General features: G+C 39.9%; 1 protein-coding gene across 2 annotated transcripts in view; it reads right to left on the bottom strand.

Annotated features, from left to right (window-relative positions):
- Positions 1 to 1,027: 1,027 nt before the first annotated feature.
- The window catches only part of LOC135758136 (bactericidal permeability-increasing protein-like), an 81,754-nt gene continuing 65,138 nt past the window's right edge, over positions 1,028 to 17,643 (bottom strand). For both annotated transcript variants that reach the window (XM_065272999.1, XM_065273000.1), the window contains 7 exons: positions 4,155 to 4,214; positions 3,913 to 4,080; positions 2,076 to 2,143; positions 1,934 to 1,976; positions 1,796 to 1,859; positions 1,296 to 1,372; positions 1,028 to 1,146 (listed from right to left, as the gene is read on the bottom strand). In XM_065272999.1, coding sequence (XP_065129071.1) covers positions 1,105 to 1,146; positions 1,296 to 1,372; positions 1,796 to 1,859; positions 1,934 to 1,976; positions 2,076 to 2,143; positions 3,913 to 4,080; positions 4,155 to 4,214 — 522 coding nt within the window. In that variant the 3' untranslated portion in view covers positions 1,028 to 1,104. The remainder of the gene's footprint in view (positions 1,147 to 1,295; positions 1,373 to 1,795; positions 1,860 to 1,933; positions 1,977 to 2,075; positions 2,144 to 3,912; positions 4,081 to 4,154; positions 4,215 to 17,643) is intronic.

The raw sequence follows: 17,643 nt of genomic DNA, 5'->3' as shown, positions 1-17,643 counted from the left end.
CACGCGGCCGTTTCTAAATTTGAAGGCTGCAACCTCCGGATCATGTCGCATATGCGCGCTGCATACGTCATCAAGCCTGATTTATTTAAGTTAAATAAGCATTTCATTTGCAAGTCATAAGCATAATATAACAATTAACCATTAACTAAGAATAATAGTCAACATTATAATTGTTAATATTCTAAAATACGTTTTTATGACGCATATGCAGCCTACAAATGTGACCTCTGAAGGCTGCAGCCTTCGGATTGAGAAACTGCCTGCATGTTGTCCGAGTACATATCAGTGATTTAAGAAATCATTAAGTATTTTTAAAAACCCGCACAAATTCGGAAGTTTGCAAATTATTTAAATTATAGCGTCTTGTTTTCATTAAACATAATAATAATTTTTCTTTGATATAATGGTTTTAAATAATTCTGAGATCAAGGGGGCCCTCTAGTGGTGCGGGGCCCTATGCAAATTGTGTACTTTGCGTATAGGAAAGACCGGCACTGCACTTACGCTATCTTATTTAATTTAATTAGATGTGATTGTGCAGTTGAAATAATAAACAACATGACTGTCTTTATGCAGGAGACAGATATCAATACCAAAAGAGAATGTATTTTAAAATGTCCGTCCTTCGGATGAGACATTAAACCGAGGTCCTGAACCCTAAACCGAAGTGACAACTGTAAGATATTAGGACAAAAAAGTTGAGTAACCAATACGAGACAGAAACAGAAACACAAACAGAAAAGCGTGACATGCTCACGCTCAAACGCGGCAAATCGTGACATTGTCATGTTGGTCCATACGTGCCTATAGGTACGTAATTTCGTGATATTGTTGGATTCTTTCGCATCCAGCCAGTTATAGAGAGTGGAAGTCCTGAACAATTTGTCCACCGGCTCAACAGCATTTGTAATGTTGTTCAGTCTCATTTATGCTCTAAAGTTGAAATATCCAAAAGAACTCAGACTAACGTTTGAAGTCACTCAGTAAGTGCTAATGGAGCTGGAAATCAACAAGATGTCCACAAAGGTGCAGAAACTTTTACATTTATTGTTATATTTATCAACAATGTTAATTAATACAATTCTAAATCATTTCAGCTGAGGTTTATTCTGTGAATTGAACATCTGTTCCAATTAACAAATAGTCCTGTGAGGAAAAAAAAACAAGTTAATTTAGGGCAAGATATAAATTTAAATTTCCGATTATGAAGAGTACATTTCTACAGAAAACATACTGTACAGTACATAAACTGTATCACATTGTACATTGTACATATCAAACTTCTATAAGCTTACCTTCAAAACCTGAAGCTGAGTTTCTGCAAGCCTAATCTTTCCAATAGCAGGAAGTGGGTAACCTTCTTCTAAACGAGCTGAGAAGAGCAAAGTTCATGTCAATAACAATTACAAATAACAAATTGTGTAAAAAGTAAATAGGGTAACACTAACATAGGGTTGTATTTGTTAACATCAGATAATGCATTAAACAACATGAATTATTAATGAAGAATACTTCTACAACATGTATTAATCTTAGTTCATTATTATTTTCAGCATTAAATAACTATTACAATGAAAAGTTGTAACTGTTAACATGGGTTAATGCACATGAACTAATATGAACAATTGTATTGTTACTTACATTAACAAAGATTAATGCATGATGAAAACTACTGTATATTGCTCATTGTTATTTCATGTTAACTAAGGCATTTACTAATGTTAACAAATACAACCTTCTTGTAAATTGTTACTCTAAATTGTAAGAAATCTATCACAGCAATAAGAAAACTTACCATTAACCCTGGGCATCACAGCCAATTTCAAAATCATTGTGAAGATATTCTCAAGAGATGTGACCTATTGTTGAAACTTTTATTACACTGAGATATGGAGTAATTTTTTTAACATACTTTTCTTATTTTAATTCTTACCTTGAATGGTCCCACATAGCTTTTTGCTAAGCTCATATCAATTCTGTTGTAAAGAATTATACAGTTTGTGTTAGTAGAGTCATTTAAGTTCAAATTTGGCTGTACACAAACATAATATTGCCATCATTACTTCACAGCTCACTTGTTAAGTGTCAGATTTCCAGCTAGCTTGAGCTCAGTCACAAACATGCTAGCACTGATGCTGCCCTCCTGTTGGTTCAAAATTTAAACTTAACAAAACATATACACTTATATATACTGTACATAAGCATGGTAGTAGCAATACAAAAAGATGGTTTCAATCATGGGCGTCGGAAGCAAATGAAAAGTCGGTAGGTCCCCACGTCAACCAACCCCCCCCCCCCAAATTTTCATGTTTCCTTTTAATTAGCCTGAAAATTTGCGTTTACTAAATAAAAGACAGTATTGCGGTCGGAATTCTGGTAATAGCCCTTTAAATATTTTGCAAATAATAACAGATGTCATATTTAATTTATGTTTCTCTGTGACATTTTTTTTCTCTACTCTGCTGACATTAGGTTACAAGGTTTTTTTTTTTTTTTGAGGAAATAAAAGGTAAGAAAAACGAATGAAGGTAAACTGATAAAATTTTTGTATACCCTTTTTATCTGTTATACCCATTCTCTCTTTCTCTCTCTTAGAGAAATATAAATGTGAGATTCTGGGAAATGAGATCAATTTATTTAATGGTATCCGTCGGGAAACATGCTGTCATAAGAGTTTGAGCATGTGTACTTCTAAAACACAATCCATCAAAGGATTGCAGAGGTATGACTTTACGAATCATTCGCAAAAATACCTCCCAAATAATGTTAATACGTAAAGACGTTCAACTCTGTAATATTGCAAATGAAAAGTAATTGCAGGCTTCTGTAAAAAAAAAACTTTACAATTATCCAGCGATCGTGGCACCATAATCAAAAAAAAAAACTATTTTACTGCAGTAACAATATTTTTACGAGTAGCCTACACTTTTAACGTAGGTTTGAATGGAACCATAATTAGTGCTGTGTCAATTATCATTAAAATCAAATGGTAAACGGGAGTCTCAGTGCCTCGCGCACAGACGCAATTCTTCTGGCATCTCTCTTCCTCATCTCCTCCTTTTTTCCTTCTGTTTCTTGAACTTGGGACTCGAGTCCGACCTAAGCCTTTAAGAACAGCAAGCCAAGTTCATTTACCGTTAATTATTAAGACTAAATGGGCAGGCAAACTCGTGAAACAGTGAAAGTGAAACAATATTTTTCCTCGGATAAAAGCACGGGTTTTTTTTTTTTTCTCCTAGGGGGTTTTCCCCCCGGGGAGGCAGCCTTTTTGGGCTTTACCTAGCTTCCTCTTCTATACGTTGCTTTAGTAATACGTGCAATTATAATGTTGAGTCATAGCCGCAGCAAATTTAACTGCTCATGCTTTCATGTATTTTGTTGTGCTATCTGTCGTTTTCTGTGCTTTTCACTGCTTCTATTTATGTAAAGCTGCTTTGAAACAATTGACTTTTGTGAAAAGCGCTATATAAATAAAATTGAATTGAATTGAATTGAATATGCTATAATATGGTTTTACACGTCTATAGAAATAAATCAGTTATTAATTTTCCTACTGCATGGTTGTTTGACCTTTACTTCCGTTTAAAACGTTATACATTTCGTAAAGAAGGTTTTTCAGCACTTTGTTCAAACAGCAACTCAGCGAAACCCGCAAATTAAAAAAAAAAGCTGAAACGGGTCCGCGGTATAAAAAAGCAAAGGTTGGGGATCCCTGCTCTAGTGGAATGGATTTGGACTAACAGCGCTTTGATCATAAGTGAACAGACAAATGCACTAAATTAGAGAAAAAGTGGGTGGGTCCATTATCATTGGTCTTAATGGTTCCGATGCCCATGGTTTCAATGCATACTGCATAAAATGCATAAATGTAAATTTACATCAAACCCCTACTGTCCATTTTCAGTCACTCACCAGATCGATGTCAAAGAGTGGGCACAGCGTGCCATTGGGCTGGATAGCATAGGCCATCACTATACTGGTGGCCTGAACAGTAACGTTGTTGGGTTTACTTGTAATGAGGGGCTCATTCACTGTCTTAAACAACAGTTTCATCATCAAACCAGGATACATTTTCTCAATCTGCAGTAAATCAAGATTTAGTTTACTTTTGAACTTTGAATATGAGTAGACATGACTTTTATTTATTTTCATACTTGAGGAATGAAAGCGCTGAATGATTTGGTGTTAAGACGAATTGGAGAACTAGAAGGAATCTGCAAAAAATAAAAATAATTAATAATAAAAATAAAAATAATAATAGTATATATGAAGAGTTTCCTTGAAAATTTTTTTTAGAAATCTCGTTTTTTGGTTGTGCATTCCAATTAATGTCAATTCAACTGCAGTTGGTTTGTTTTGATTAAGACCTTCATAACTTAAAAAATACAGCTCATAACAAAATAATAACATGTTAACATAATAATAAACATGTTTTGGCAAAAATGTAGAAAAACTCTTCACACACACACACACATATATATATATATATATATATATATATATATATATATATATATATATATATATATATAAAATAAAATATTGCTCTCTATCTTTCTAGTGACCAAAGACCAATTCACATTTTTTTTTAATGATGATTTGTTTAGCATGACATCTTAACATTCTTTCTAGGGTCTATCTTTGGCTAATTCCGGCATATTTAGGTTGTGTTCACCCTTTTAGTTTGGATCAAAAAAGGTTCACTTAATGTTCACACTACCATTTTAACAACAAACTGAACCTAGAGGCATTAGGTAAGGTCACAACCTGATTAGTCAGCTTCCTTGACATGTATTTTGCAACAGATTATGAGGACCATACAAAACAATCATGTATACTAAGTGCCAAATGATACCCAAGTACTAAGAAATGTAAACAAATTTAAATTTGCCTAATTTTTTGCTCATATATATGACCCATGTCTCTGCATGACAATGTGAACAGCACAAACCACACGGAATCTGATCTTTTCTATTCTGATTTGAGCCACTTTTATATGTGGTTCTAAATCAGATACAGGTCAGATATTTTGCAATGCGACATCAGTCTGAACAGTCATATTGGAATTCATGCTACTTTCATGTCATTCTAGATTGATATGCATCACAACTGCTGAAATATGCACCAAATATTTGATGGTTTGCAAAACCACCTAAAAACATTCAAGACATTAATATTAACTATATTATAATCAGGGGCATTGGACTGGGGGTAAAGCCAATACTGATTACCAGGGCCCCAAGGGAAGAAAGGGCCCTTGAAAAGTCTGGAATATATTTTATTTTACCTGGATATTTTCATTTCCTAATTAAATTTCATAATGAATGTAAGATGAAATGTAAAGTTAGTGTATTGGCTGAATAACAGTTTCAACTGACTACTTTTTGTATATGTAAAACTATTAAAAGTCTCAGGGTCCCACCCCTTGCTAATGCGGCGCCAAATGGTTTAGTCCATCTGCACACGCATTTTGTTTACGTTTTTGAGCGTCTGGTGGAGCGCAAATTTCTGCGGTGCAGTTGAAATGTCTTTCTCAAAGAAAGCTTAATCCGGCCACCAAAAAGAAAGGAAAGACAGGAGAAGGAAACGTGCTAAGAAAGGTTAGCACAAACTAGAACATGAAATCTATAGTGCTAAACTGTTTGAATATCCCCGCGATTATTAATGCTAAAAATGAACTGAGACAACCAATTGAAAAAGCAGTACATACACTTTCAGATGATAATTTGGTTATCCCAGGTGAAAAAAATTATATTAAAAGTATACTTTAAAAAAGTGTACTAAGTTTATTTTCTATATTTTGTACTATTTTGTCAAATCCAAGTATAATTAAGTGTACTCAATTATGTATTAATTTCAACTTAACATCTATTTGATTACACTTCAAGTGTAAATAGTATACTAAAATGGAACAACTTTTTTAAATTTGTTTTCCAAAAATTATAGTTGTGTTTAAGTGCATTTTGTGCATACTGCTATCATACTTATAATTACTATAAACTATGTTCATTTAGTATGCCTCTGTAATATTTCAAGTGCTCTACAAATGCACTTCCTTCTTCTTCTTCTTCTTCTTCCTTTATTTCTTAACGCCATTCCAGCATCTACGGCTATATTCATGGCGAGAACCAGGTAATCCATACACAAGTTTATAAGTTGATTTATACACAAGTTGGGGGAGGGACAATTTGGTATCTCCAATTTGCCTAACTTGCGTGTTTTTGGCCTGTGGCAGGAAACCGGAGTACCCGGAGTAAACCCACGCTGACACAGGGAGAACATGCAGAAACCAAATGCACTTCCTAACTATTATTTAGTGCTTTTAAAGTGTCCCACAATGACAATAATAATGTTTTTAAAGTGAAGTTCAATTACAACCTAAACATCATAGACACGTACTTTCAGTGCACTATTATTATAGTGTATTTTTTTATATTTTAAGTATATTTCATCTGTACTTTTATCCCCATTTTGTTATAATAAGCATGAATGTTGCTATTACACTACAAGTTTATTATATTACAATTCAGTTAAAATGCACACAAACAGATTACAAACTGCATTTCAAAAAAGGATATTTATTATTGACACAAAAGTAACACACAAAAAACAGATATTGGCAAAATGGGGAACCTTAAACAGTCGACTTTCTTTAAAATGCCGGGAAGAGAACAATTGCAAACAACTTGTACTATATGCACATCTAGCTCTAACTTTAACTACTAGAGACCTTGTAGCTATCATTGTTGCACTTCCTCCGTAGAAGGGCCAGGATCTCTGCCACCTCTGTGTTGGGGAATCGCTCCCTCACTGCATCTGTAAAACAGGAAAGAGACATTTAATTCAATTCAATTTTATTTATATAGCACTTTTCACAATTTGTAATTGTTTCAAAGCAGCTTTACATTAAAAGAAGCAGGGGAAACATAGAAAGATCGACAGACAATATAAGTAGCAAAATACAGAGGCAATGAATAAACTTTACAAGCGAGCGAATTAATAATGTCTCGTATACAAGAGGGTGCTAAGTTAAGCCAATGTTGGTTGACTCCCCGGGGTTGAAAAACCCCCTAGGAAAAAAACCTCAGGGAGGAACAAAAAGTCCTAGGAGGAAAAGATATAATATATATATATATATATATATATATATATATATATATATATATATATATATATATATATATATATATATATATATATATATATATATATATATGGGATGTAAACGGTATGTAAATAGATAAGGAGATTTAGCGGGTTCTGTCGGTGGTCAGGCATCGGCTGGGCATCACATTGAAGGGCGGCCAGTAGATCAGTGGTGTGTTGACCTCCACGGCAGCCGGAACTGGGTCTGTTTGTCTCAATGTCCTCGGGTTCAAGGACGAGACAGGGAGAGAGAAACAAAAGAAACTAAATCCTATTAGCGTAGGGGCAATTCACATGTAACGCAAGTGTCACACAGTGTTGTGTTTTAATATATGCTCGGTTCCAGACAGGCTAGCTATTGCGGCGTAGTAAATTACCCAGACGAGTTATGTGAATGCTTTGTTCCATACAAGCAAACTATTGCGAGATAAGTATAATTTACTAGACAAATTATGTGAATGCTTTGTTAAAGAATAAAGTCTTGAAGGATAATTCCGGTATTTTACACTTTCTGGTTTGTTTTGGATGAACTACAGTGATGGACACAGAAATTTTGACAATGGGTTGTGTCTTGACTTTTTGATTTGTTTAGAAGCGTCTCTTGACTGCTTCAGAATGGAGGTCAAGGGCCATGCATAAACATGTCATTAAAACAACACTTTCAAAACTGTGCTACTCACCCAGTGGTTTGTATGAAGGTATATTTGGTGCAAAACAACTGCACACCTGTGACAGTGGAATTTGTATTTGTAGAGAATATCCACACATGTGTATCAGTAAATTTGAAGTCACAGATGAAGAGTTGCAAACTTGTAGATTTTTTTTCTTTCCCTCAAATACAACACAACAGTTACACATTCACAAATCCTTCAGTCTAGCTGCACAAATCCCATTTTACAAATCACAGATTAAGAAACTCACAAGATCACGTTTTTTGCTACAGTTGCTGCAGTAAATATGGTGCATAACCTACTTGAACACCTGCATCAAAATATGTGAAGTCACACACAAATTTTGTACATTCGCAAATCAGTTTGTGCATCTGTGCGATGAGAGTTGCATGTGTGTACAATTTTTTTTTTCACAAATATTTTTTACTTTTTTTAATATTTTCTAGCACAAACACAAGTACATAAATACAACTGCTTGAATCTGCTGCTACGAGTTTCAAACACTCTTTTTCCTGTGCTCTCTGTTTTCCACCAAATATCTCGAGATAAATGGTGCGAAAGTGATTTGTATACCTGTAGGCTATGGCGAGCACTGTTCAGCACTTCCCACCAGGTGGCGCCTGACACTCACTGAAGCAGAGTTTATTAATTACCACCAATGTTTCAGCAAGGTAAATCAAGGTATTATTTTCACCAAGTGGAGAACAATACAAATGGGAGTGCTAATTATACACAGATGAAGGTAATTACATACAATATTCCAATGATTCATTAGTAAACAAAATATAAATTCCTTAAATCTCAAACATCAATATAAGTAGATTAAAAAATACAAGCAGCAAATACACACATAGGCCTACATATAAATAAGATACCAAATTATGTAAGTCCCATTCATTTTTAATATCATAATACCTATAAAAACATCCCAAATCAAAATCTACTTTTAAACCATGTGTGGCCAATGTTCGCATTTAATATACCTAAAAGGCCTCCTGTCTAAGTAAAAATTGGTCCAACTCACCTCACCTTCTAGATTGAAATACCCTCTCAAATTCCTATGTGGATACCCATCTGGCTCAGCTGCAGTAATGTTTCTTGTCCTATCACCTTGACAGTCACTGCGGTTTCATATTTCTCATCATTAAACTGCTGTATGATAGCCAGCTTTTGACTAACCCTAAACCGAAGCGACAATGGTAAGAAAATAGGACAAAACAGTCGAGTAACCAATCCGTGAGAATGCCACGGAAAAGAAAGTCTGTGGCAGGGCCACGGAAAAATGCGGGGATCCGTGAGAATACCACGGAAAAATTAGCAAAAAAATCTGTGACTATGTCACTGAAATTCGTGAGATCAGGTTGAACAAAATTCAATGCCACCCTTTAATTCCTGAAGAGATCTTTTACTGTATATTGATTAGATTCACTGTATTGTTCTTGTCTGCTGCCTTGAACTTGAAAACGCGACACATCATGACACATCATCGTGTGCGGCACAACGCTTCATCCACAGGTAGAGTCTAAGTGAGCCCATGTTCGGCTTGGCTTAAACTGACAAATTCACATTATTTGTGAATTTAGCTGTTTTAGTGAGTATCATAGTAAACTACTGATTATGTCTTAATATGTCTTCTGAATGTAAACATTTTATTACATTCTGTCTTAAAGCCTAATAAACATTACCTGTTGAAGTCATTAAAGTTACTTAAATAACAAAAGAAGAGAAAATCACTCACTGGTCCTGACTGTAACTTTGTAAAAAAATAATAATCCATATTTACTTTAAAATAAATACCTTTTTTTGCCAGCAATCCTTAATGTTGAGCCCTGCTCTTTGAAGTAAGTTGGTTTTTTTATCGGTTTATTATGTTTGTATCTTACAGTTAGTATAATGCATGTACACCGCAAATTTAGCAGAGTTAAAATTACGGTGTTAATGGAAATATAAAGAGTTCGGAGTTAATTTAACACTGGATTGAGTTAAAACTATTTTATTTAACTTGATAAAAATAAAGAGTTGGTGTCAAAACAGAGTGTTACCACTTTTTTAAAAAAATCAACTCCTACAGTGTTTTGTTAGTGGAGTTTGTTAACTCCTAGGGTGTTAAATAGAGAAGACCTCCCCCTTTTTACAGCACACACTGACCCGTGTTTTTGGATGATGCAGTTCAAGCAGAAGGTCATCTCTTTCAGTGTAAATGGTAAGTAAATATTCAATAAATAAAATTTTGATCAATTACATTTAAGAGTTGTGAGGTGTTATGTTTTATATTGCTGTTAGTATCAAGTTTAACATTAAGAGTCATGTGTTATTGTCAGGGGCGGATCTACCGGGGTGGCACGGGGTGGCAGTTGCCACCCTAAATAAAAGCATTGCCACCCCATATGCCACCCCAGCACGGGTATCCTAATATATATATATATAATATATACCCGAGTAGGCTCTTTTAACCAGAAAGGCAATGTAGTTTTTCTCTGCGTGTGTTTGGGGGTGGGAGACAAATATCTGATGATGATTGGTGTGTGTGTCTTAGACGGGGTGGGACAACCACATAGCTGATGATGATTGGCTTAATTTCCATCGTTAGCCAACCAGAGGCAGCAGTTCATGCATGAACAGTCAGTCCGAGCAGAAAGTCTTTTACAGTGTAAAAAAAATCCGCGCAGTCTTGCCAACTTGGTCGCTAGATTAAGAAACTTTTTAGACCCCTTTAGCGACTTTATTAAAAAAGCGACTGACAAATCTAGCGATCTTTTCTGGCGTGGTTGGAGACTTTTGGAAACTGCGGTGAAAGGATGCATCGCCCCATCCAAGGCACTCACACGCAGCCCGGTTCTCGCGCTGCAGTCCATCCCTTCCGAGTCGCACAAACCCGCAACAACAGAGCGATGGCAAGTACAACGAGCTCAAAACAAAGGTAGCGGACGCAAGCACAAAGTATAAAAAGCACAAACGTTTCTTTTCCATCGTTGAGGTGAAAGGCAAGAATGTTTATGAACGTGCAACTTATGTCCATGAAGAAAGAGTCTCTTTACACCTGTAGCAAGTAATTCTGATCTAATAAAGCACCTCACATCATCAAATGCTGGCAAAAAGTTAGTGGTTTCTTTTTAGTGTCTTTAAGTGATTAAGTTGAGCATCACATCAGCAAATCAGAGTACTAAATACGGTCATATTTTACAGATAAATGTTGCATCAGGATAAAAATACAAAAATTAAACTGTTGATTGTTAAATATTGCACGAGGTAGTTGCTTGGTAGTTAAAACAACTGAACTGCAGTTCCCTTTCAATACGGTTCACTTCGCATTGCGTCAGTTAGCTGACGCTATGGGGGGGAAACTCCTGTTTACTCCGTGACTGAAGCCTATTGGTTAACGTCTGTACAAAGTACAGACCAATGACGTTTGAACCCGCGCGCGGGAGGAACGCGTCCTTATATAAGCGCGGTTCAATCGTCAGGAGCTCATATTATTTCTCCTTCAGCGCGAACCTCTCGCTGCTCCGAAGAAAAAGAAGAAGCCTTACCTCGCCGTTGACAAAAGCCCTGCAGCGGAGTCCAGGCCTAGCGTCTTCCCCTGCCGTTTTCCGGCTGAGAACCGAAGATAGCAGAGTCCAGGTCTAGCGTCTTCCCCTGCCGCTTTCCGGCCGAGAACCGAAGATAGCCTTCGCTTGCCGTGGTACGAGCCCTGTGCAGCGGACACACGCCTGACGAGGTCTCCCCTGCGGCCGCCCGGTAAGATCAATACTTTTAATAAAGCTATAAGCTAAAAGAGCAGGCGCTGTTGTAATAGCGTCCAGCACAGCGGCTCGATGAGCCTCTCTGCTATGAATTTCCTCCGAGCGCGTTACCGGTCTGGCACCTCCCACGCCAGGACCGCGCTTATGCTTTGGTTGTCTTATCCATGTTTCGTGCTCCCCCTGCTGTTCCTCTCTCGCCGGGATGAACACACGGCGAGCCATGAGACTAGATGGATGCATAGACAAGCACACACGGACTAACCCCCCCTGTGTTCTGTCACACCGCAACCGTTCATGCTTACAGAGTCCCTTCGCTCCTCTCACATTCAGTGGCGAGATCTCTGGCACATATATTAATCCCCCGAGTGCATCGGGTGATACCGTCACGACGCATGGCTGTTCTGTCTGTGTTGCTGCTCCCCTCTGCCGTTCCTCTCTTGTTGAGATGAACAAGCGGGGAACCGTAGACCTGGATAGATGCATACGACAAGCAAACACGGGCGGTCTGCCCCTGTCTCTGTCATAGCACAGCCACTCGTGCTCCACGCTCGCGGAGTCCCTCGCTCCTTTCCCCACAGTGGTGAGGTCTCTTAACGGCTTAGCTAGCACGCGGTATTACGGCTCGCTGCCTCTAAATGCAGCTGTCCAGTGTTCAACGATTACAAAGCTTCATGCCCCTCCCCTCCTGGAGCGGCGCGATCTCATTCGTCTGCTTGATAGGGCCGATTCGCCGCTATTGGAGCACCAAGAACACTCATTATAAGAGAGCTTCATGCCCCTCCCCTCCTGGAGCGGCACGATCTCATTCGTCTGCTCGATAAGGCCGACACGCCTCTATTGGAGCGCTAAAACACTTATTATAGAGCTTTACTGGCCTGAGCCGATCTCACTTCAGATAGCTCATTTTTCGTCTGCCTGGTAATTTCTCTCTGGTTTAGACGGAATCAGAGGCAGAACGAATTTGTTTATAATATACTGAGGCCCGAATACCTCCCTTTATTCAGTCCCGTCCTATATCAGTGCGCTGAATATTGGTACATTCTTATATATATACCCGGTTTTTCTGCCCTTTTAATAAACGGCAAAACCGCGGGCCTCACGGCAGACTTCCTCTCTGCGATGGGTTCAGTCTGACATTAACCACCTAGACATACTACCCTGCTCCGTGAGCCGTTCGGTCACCGTCACTACTGAGGCTTGTGCACCTGAACGGCTGAGCTCTGGTCTCCGCAGCACAGCTGCATCAACAGAGAACGAAACTGTCTGGGAAAAAGGGGTTATGTCGCGCCTCGGCTGGACTGCCCTGAAATGTTTTCTGTGTGCTGTTTATCCAAACATACTGTGTAATACTGTCGGCTATGCGACCTCACTATAGTGGCGAACGGTATTTGATTCCTCTAAAAAGAGTAATTTCCGTGCTTACTATACTGTGTATTGACACCCACGGTTGTACGGTGTCTCTAAACACTTTATCGCCTTACTGACAAGCAATCAGTAATACGCACACACGGCCCGCTGTCCATAATTCTATCGACGCTAGCCGAAAAAACCCCGGTTTGGCCATATACTGTGTATTGACACCCCACGACTGTACGGTGTCTCTAACACCTTTCTGCCAAATTCGCTCGCAGCCCACCTCAGTTTCTCCGCTACGATGCTGATGGCGCAAACGAGCACGGTCTTACGGCTGTTATTCTCTCTTCCTAGAGGAAGGACAGCCTCAGACTTTTGCATGGCTCCAAGCGTTTGAATCGCGCCCTCTCCGGACGGCCACTCAAAGGCTTACAGCCAAGCGGTTTATGACGTTTTTCGGCCATATAGCTGATTTATATTAGCGGATCCGAAGACGCTCACACCTCCGCTCCAATACTCGGAGATATTAAGGGTAATATCAACCTCAAGTGAGCTTGCTACCCGCCACAATAAGTTTCAAAGCTTAAAGCGCGCGCACAGTCAGACGCGCGCGGCATCTCGTCTAAGACGGGCGCACGTACCCCTCTAACGAGCCTCAGAAAGCTGAATATCGTGGCATTCTGTTCATAAGTCCACTTCAGTTTGACTAAGCAAAGGTCCCGCCCCGAGCTGACGGCCGGGAAGCTTGCTTAAGTTACACACTGCTGCATGAAGTGCTGTCATTACGAGCTAGCCCAGCATTTGCTGTGGGTTGAACACGCTTTACGACGGCAATCAGCCTTCGGCGCGTGGAACGCCGTTTGTCTCATATAAATCACCTTGTACTGTGAATACGGTACATTAAGAGGATGATTTAGCACTGCAGCACTCTCGACCGTGTTATTGTGATAATGCGGTCGGGCAATCTACGGTGGTTTCATTATTTACCGAACCAGACTGAGATCTCGCCCCCTGAACAAGCTGACGAGTCATCTCCTTTATAAACTCATTGCATCGCTTTATAAGCTATGTTCAATCAGAGTGATACGCATCTCATGCTTAAACTACCAATATTAACCCATTACGATGGGCGTGCGGAGATGGCATCCGTGGGACACGACCTACATTACGTGCCTTATGACACATTGACACAAGCTGCTAGGACCCCTTTCACGAGGCGTCCTTATGCAAAGTCTGATCCATTCTGTCTAGTGACATTTGAAAGTCAATACCCCCCGCGAATCGTGGGTGGAACACTTTTCTCCTCACTACAGAGGCACGGCGGCTCTCTCCCCTACCTATATCTATGTGGCCGTGATAACAGCGAACCACGCTTTTACGACCGACCATTCATTTAATTCACAAGCCTGTCATCTCTCAGATGCGGACGGCGGCGGTAACAGCGAACCATGCTTTTACGGCTGGCCATTCACTTTATTCATAAGCCTGTCATTTCTCAGATGTGGACGGTGCCCGAGGCACAGCGCTCTGGAACTGTCCAAGGTCCTGGATGACAGATACGTCTGACGTACATCAGACGATCAGCTGTTCATCTGCGCCACAGATCACTCACTAGAGCACCTGTCAATACAGGCTATTTATGGATCGTTGACGTTATCACCTCCCGTGACAATTATGCTCACTTGTCTTAGAGCATGGGCATGGTAGAGGTTTCTCATTTGACAATTGTGACACGGCCGGCTGGTCCCCGCCGTCCACGTTGTCAGTTTACAGCTTCGACATCCCTGCTTCGCGCACTACTGAGGTTTGTTGCATTAAAGGTGCGCCCATTAGCTCACCTGTATGCACGATATGGTTTTTAATTATATGCGTCCACCGTGCGCTTAGAGAAGCTCACATGTACACGCTATAACATTTTGGTATACAATAAGATGCGCTTGGGAAAGCTCACCTGTATACACAGCTGTGTTATGCTTTGTGACACATACATTGTTGTTCATCTGTGTACGTTCACGGTGCGTTGGGTGCCCACCGTTACGTTCATCAATCATATCTGTACACATTCACGGCGCGTTCTGTGCACTGATTTATCTATACGCATTCACGGTGCACTGAAGAGTTCACCCGTGTGCGCACAATTTATTATCAGAACACATGACGGCGCGCTCGAGAATCTTGCCGGCCTGTGCATTATAACACTCTGATATGCATTCACGATGTATTCAAGTGTTCACCTGTGCCCGTGCAATTTATAGTCAATACACATTTATGGCGCGCTTGGAAAGCTCACCGATCTGTGCACTATAATACTACCTACATGCATCCCGATGCGCTCGAGGGTGCACCTGGGTTCACACTATTGTGGTATCTGTATAATCCCACGCTACGAACCGTTCTGCCGCATATTATAGTCAGATTGGCCGTTCGTGAGCTTCGCAGATCACTCACCACGTATGTCTGTTGCTAACAGTGGTTATTTAGATGGATCGTTGAAACCATCGCACTGGCTCACGCCCCTTTATGAGCTATGTCCTATATAGAGCCCACTCTGTGCGAGTTTGGCTTCTTCATGAACTTGGTCTACAGGGGTATCTATATCTATATTTGATATCTGCTACGCGGCCGGCTGGTCTTCGCCGTCTACGTTGTCAGATTGTACAGCTTAGACGTCCCTGCCCTACGAGCGCAGGTTCTCTCGGCTCAATCATGCACGCTCATGCGTTTATGTGTACACCACGGTGCGCTCAGCGAGCTCACCAACGTGACTCTGAATTTACTTATCTCGCACAGCCGCGGCGCGCTCGGTACCTCGCCGTCTTGTGTTATGTTATGTGCCCCCGGTGCGTTTAAAACCCCACCGTGTGCGCGTCAACAATTTATATGGTGCTTACACATTTGCTTTTAAAGCTGTGAATATGCCGGGTATAGGGCCACACGCAGTGTCTCTCCGGTAAGGCACTTCAGTACGTTGTGTATGCACGGCGTGATGGGATTACGTTCCCCCATAGCGTCAGCTAACTGACGCAATGCGAAGTGAACCGTATTGAAAGGGAACGCTTAGGTTACTCACGTAACCCCGGTTCCCTGAAATAACGGGAACGAAGCATTGCGTCTCTTGCCGTGCTACAAACGTCTACGCAGCGAGTGTTATTCGGCTGCGCGCTTCAGTCGAATAATATGAGCTCCTGACGATTGAACCGCGCTTATATAAGGACGCGTTCCTCCCGCGCGCGGGTTCAAACGTCATTGGTCTGTACTTTGTACAGACGTTAACCAATAGGCTTCAGTCACGGAGTAAACAGGAGTTTCCCCCCCATAGCGTCAGCTAACTGACGCAATGCTTCGTTCACGTTATTTCAGGGAACCGGGGTTACGTGAGTAACCTAAGCGTTTTTTTAGCCCGTCATGTCTTGTTAGCTAGTGCAGCAATCAAAATATTCCATACGTGCATATGAAATCGCTCGTTATGATATTGTCTAATGTTTTTATTTGTCTTCGTTAAGGAGACAAAACTATTCAGTGTTGTGTATGTTTAGAAAGCTTGAAAGACAACTTAATGCGGCATTTTCCAGGATATTATGAAAAGAAAGGCTGATATCCATTTTTTTTACCAAAAAGAATAGAAAAATCAAATACTATGGGAGTGGAAGGTACAAATAAAACAGAAAAATATGTTGTGGAAGGGAAAGGAATAGATGAAGTCATCACTCTAAAAATGTCTGGGTTATTTTTTAACCCAAAATGCTGGGTTGAGTCTGTTGGGTTGTTTTGCTGGGTTATTTTTTTACATTTTAAACACTTTTTGGGTAGTTTCAGTTTTCTAGGTGTTGGGTTAAAACTGCTGGGTTATTATGTTGGGTTGTTTGAAGAGGCTCATGTGCTTCGCGCCCTTGATGTTTGAATGTGCTCAGCAACGGTCGTCGTGAAAGGACAGAGTCACTGGAAGCAGTTGTTTCAAGGTAAGTTTATATGTTTTTGTGAACATTTCATGAATATAAACAAGATTATAACATTTTGCAAGACAGCAACGTGTTAATTTATACAGACTAAGACGACGGGTGTAAGAATGACGACTGTTACCTCAGATCGCCATTTACACAAATTGACTCGAATAATCGTTCTAAGATGTTTCATATGGCATATTAATAAAATTAATAAAATCAGTGTTAAAAAATCCCCATCACACGGTTCATTACGTTAACTCAATTCTAATGACAATTTCTGTAAGCCTTTAACAAAGCGAGTCAAACCCGGTACCGAGTCGACCTCCGCAACCCCACTTCGGCTTCTTGTGTCACATACACGCGCACAGTTTTCCCTTTCCCAGCTTAACAAGCGATAGCGACGCTGTTAAATTAAATTTAGCGACAAAAGAGTTGCTTTCTATTCGATATGTAAAGACAGACCGCGAGGCGCGAGCACATGTTAACTCTACCGGCGGCGGAGGATCACGAGGCAGGGACAAGCAGCACTCAATTCACGGTCGATACGGCAGGTAACTCGTTAATAAATGAAAACGAAACAGCGCGTTTCCAAGAACCGGTGTCTTATATGTATATTGCTTGTTCCTCTCTTTTAAAATGAAACAATAATTTAAGTGTTTGGACTTGAACTTGAAAATATAAACGTATTTGTCACCAAGACGGAGGCTGCGTGGAAGTGACTATCGGTTAACAAACATGTATATGTGTTATATGAAATTAGATGTGTTATTGAGTCGTATTTAGTTA

This window comes from Paramisgurnus dabryanus, chromosome 14 (genome assembly GCF_030506205.2).
Source record: "Paramisgurnus dabryanus chromosome 14, PD_genome_1.1, whole genome shotgun sequence".
Classification (NCBI taxonomy): Eukaryota; Metazoa; Chordata; class Actinopteri; order Cypriniformes; family Cobitidae; genus Paramisgurnus; species Paramisgurnus dabryanus.
This window is presented reverse-complemented; position numbering and strand designations above follow the sequence as displayed.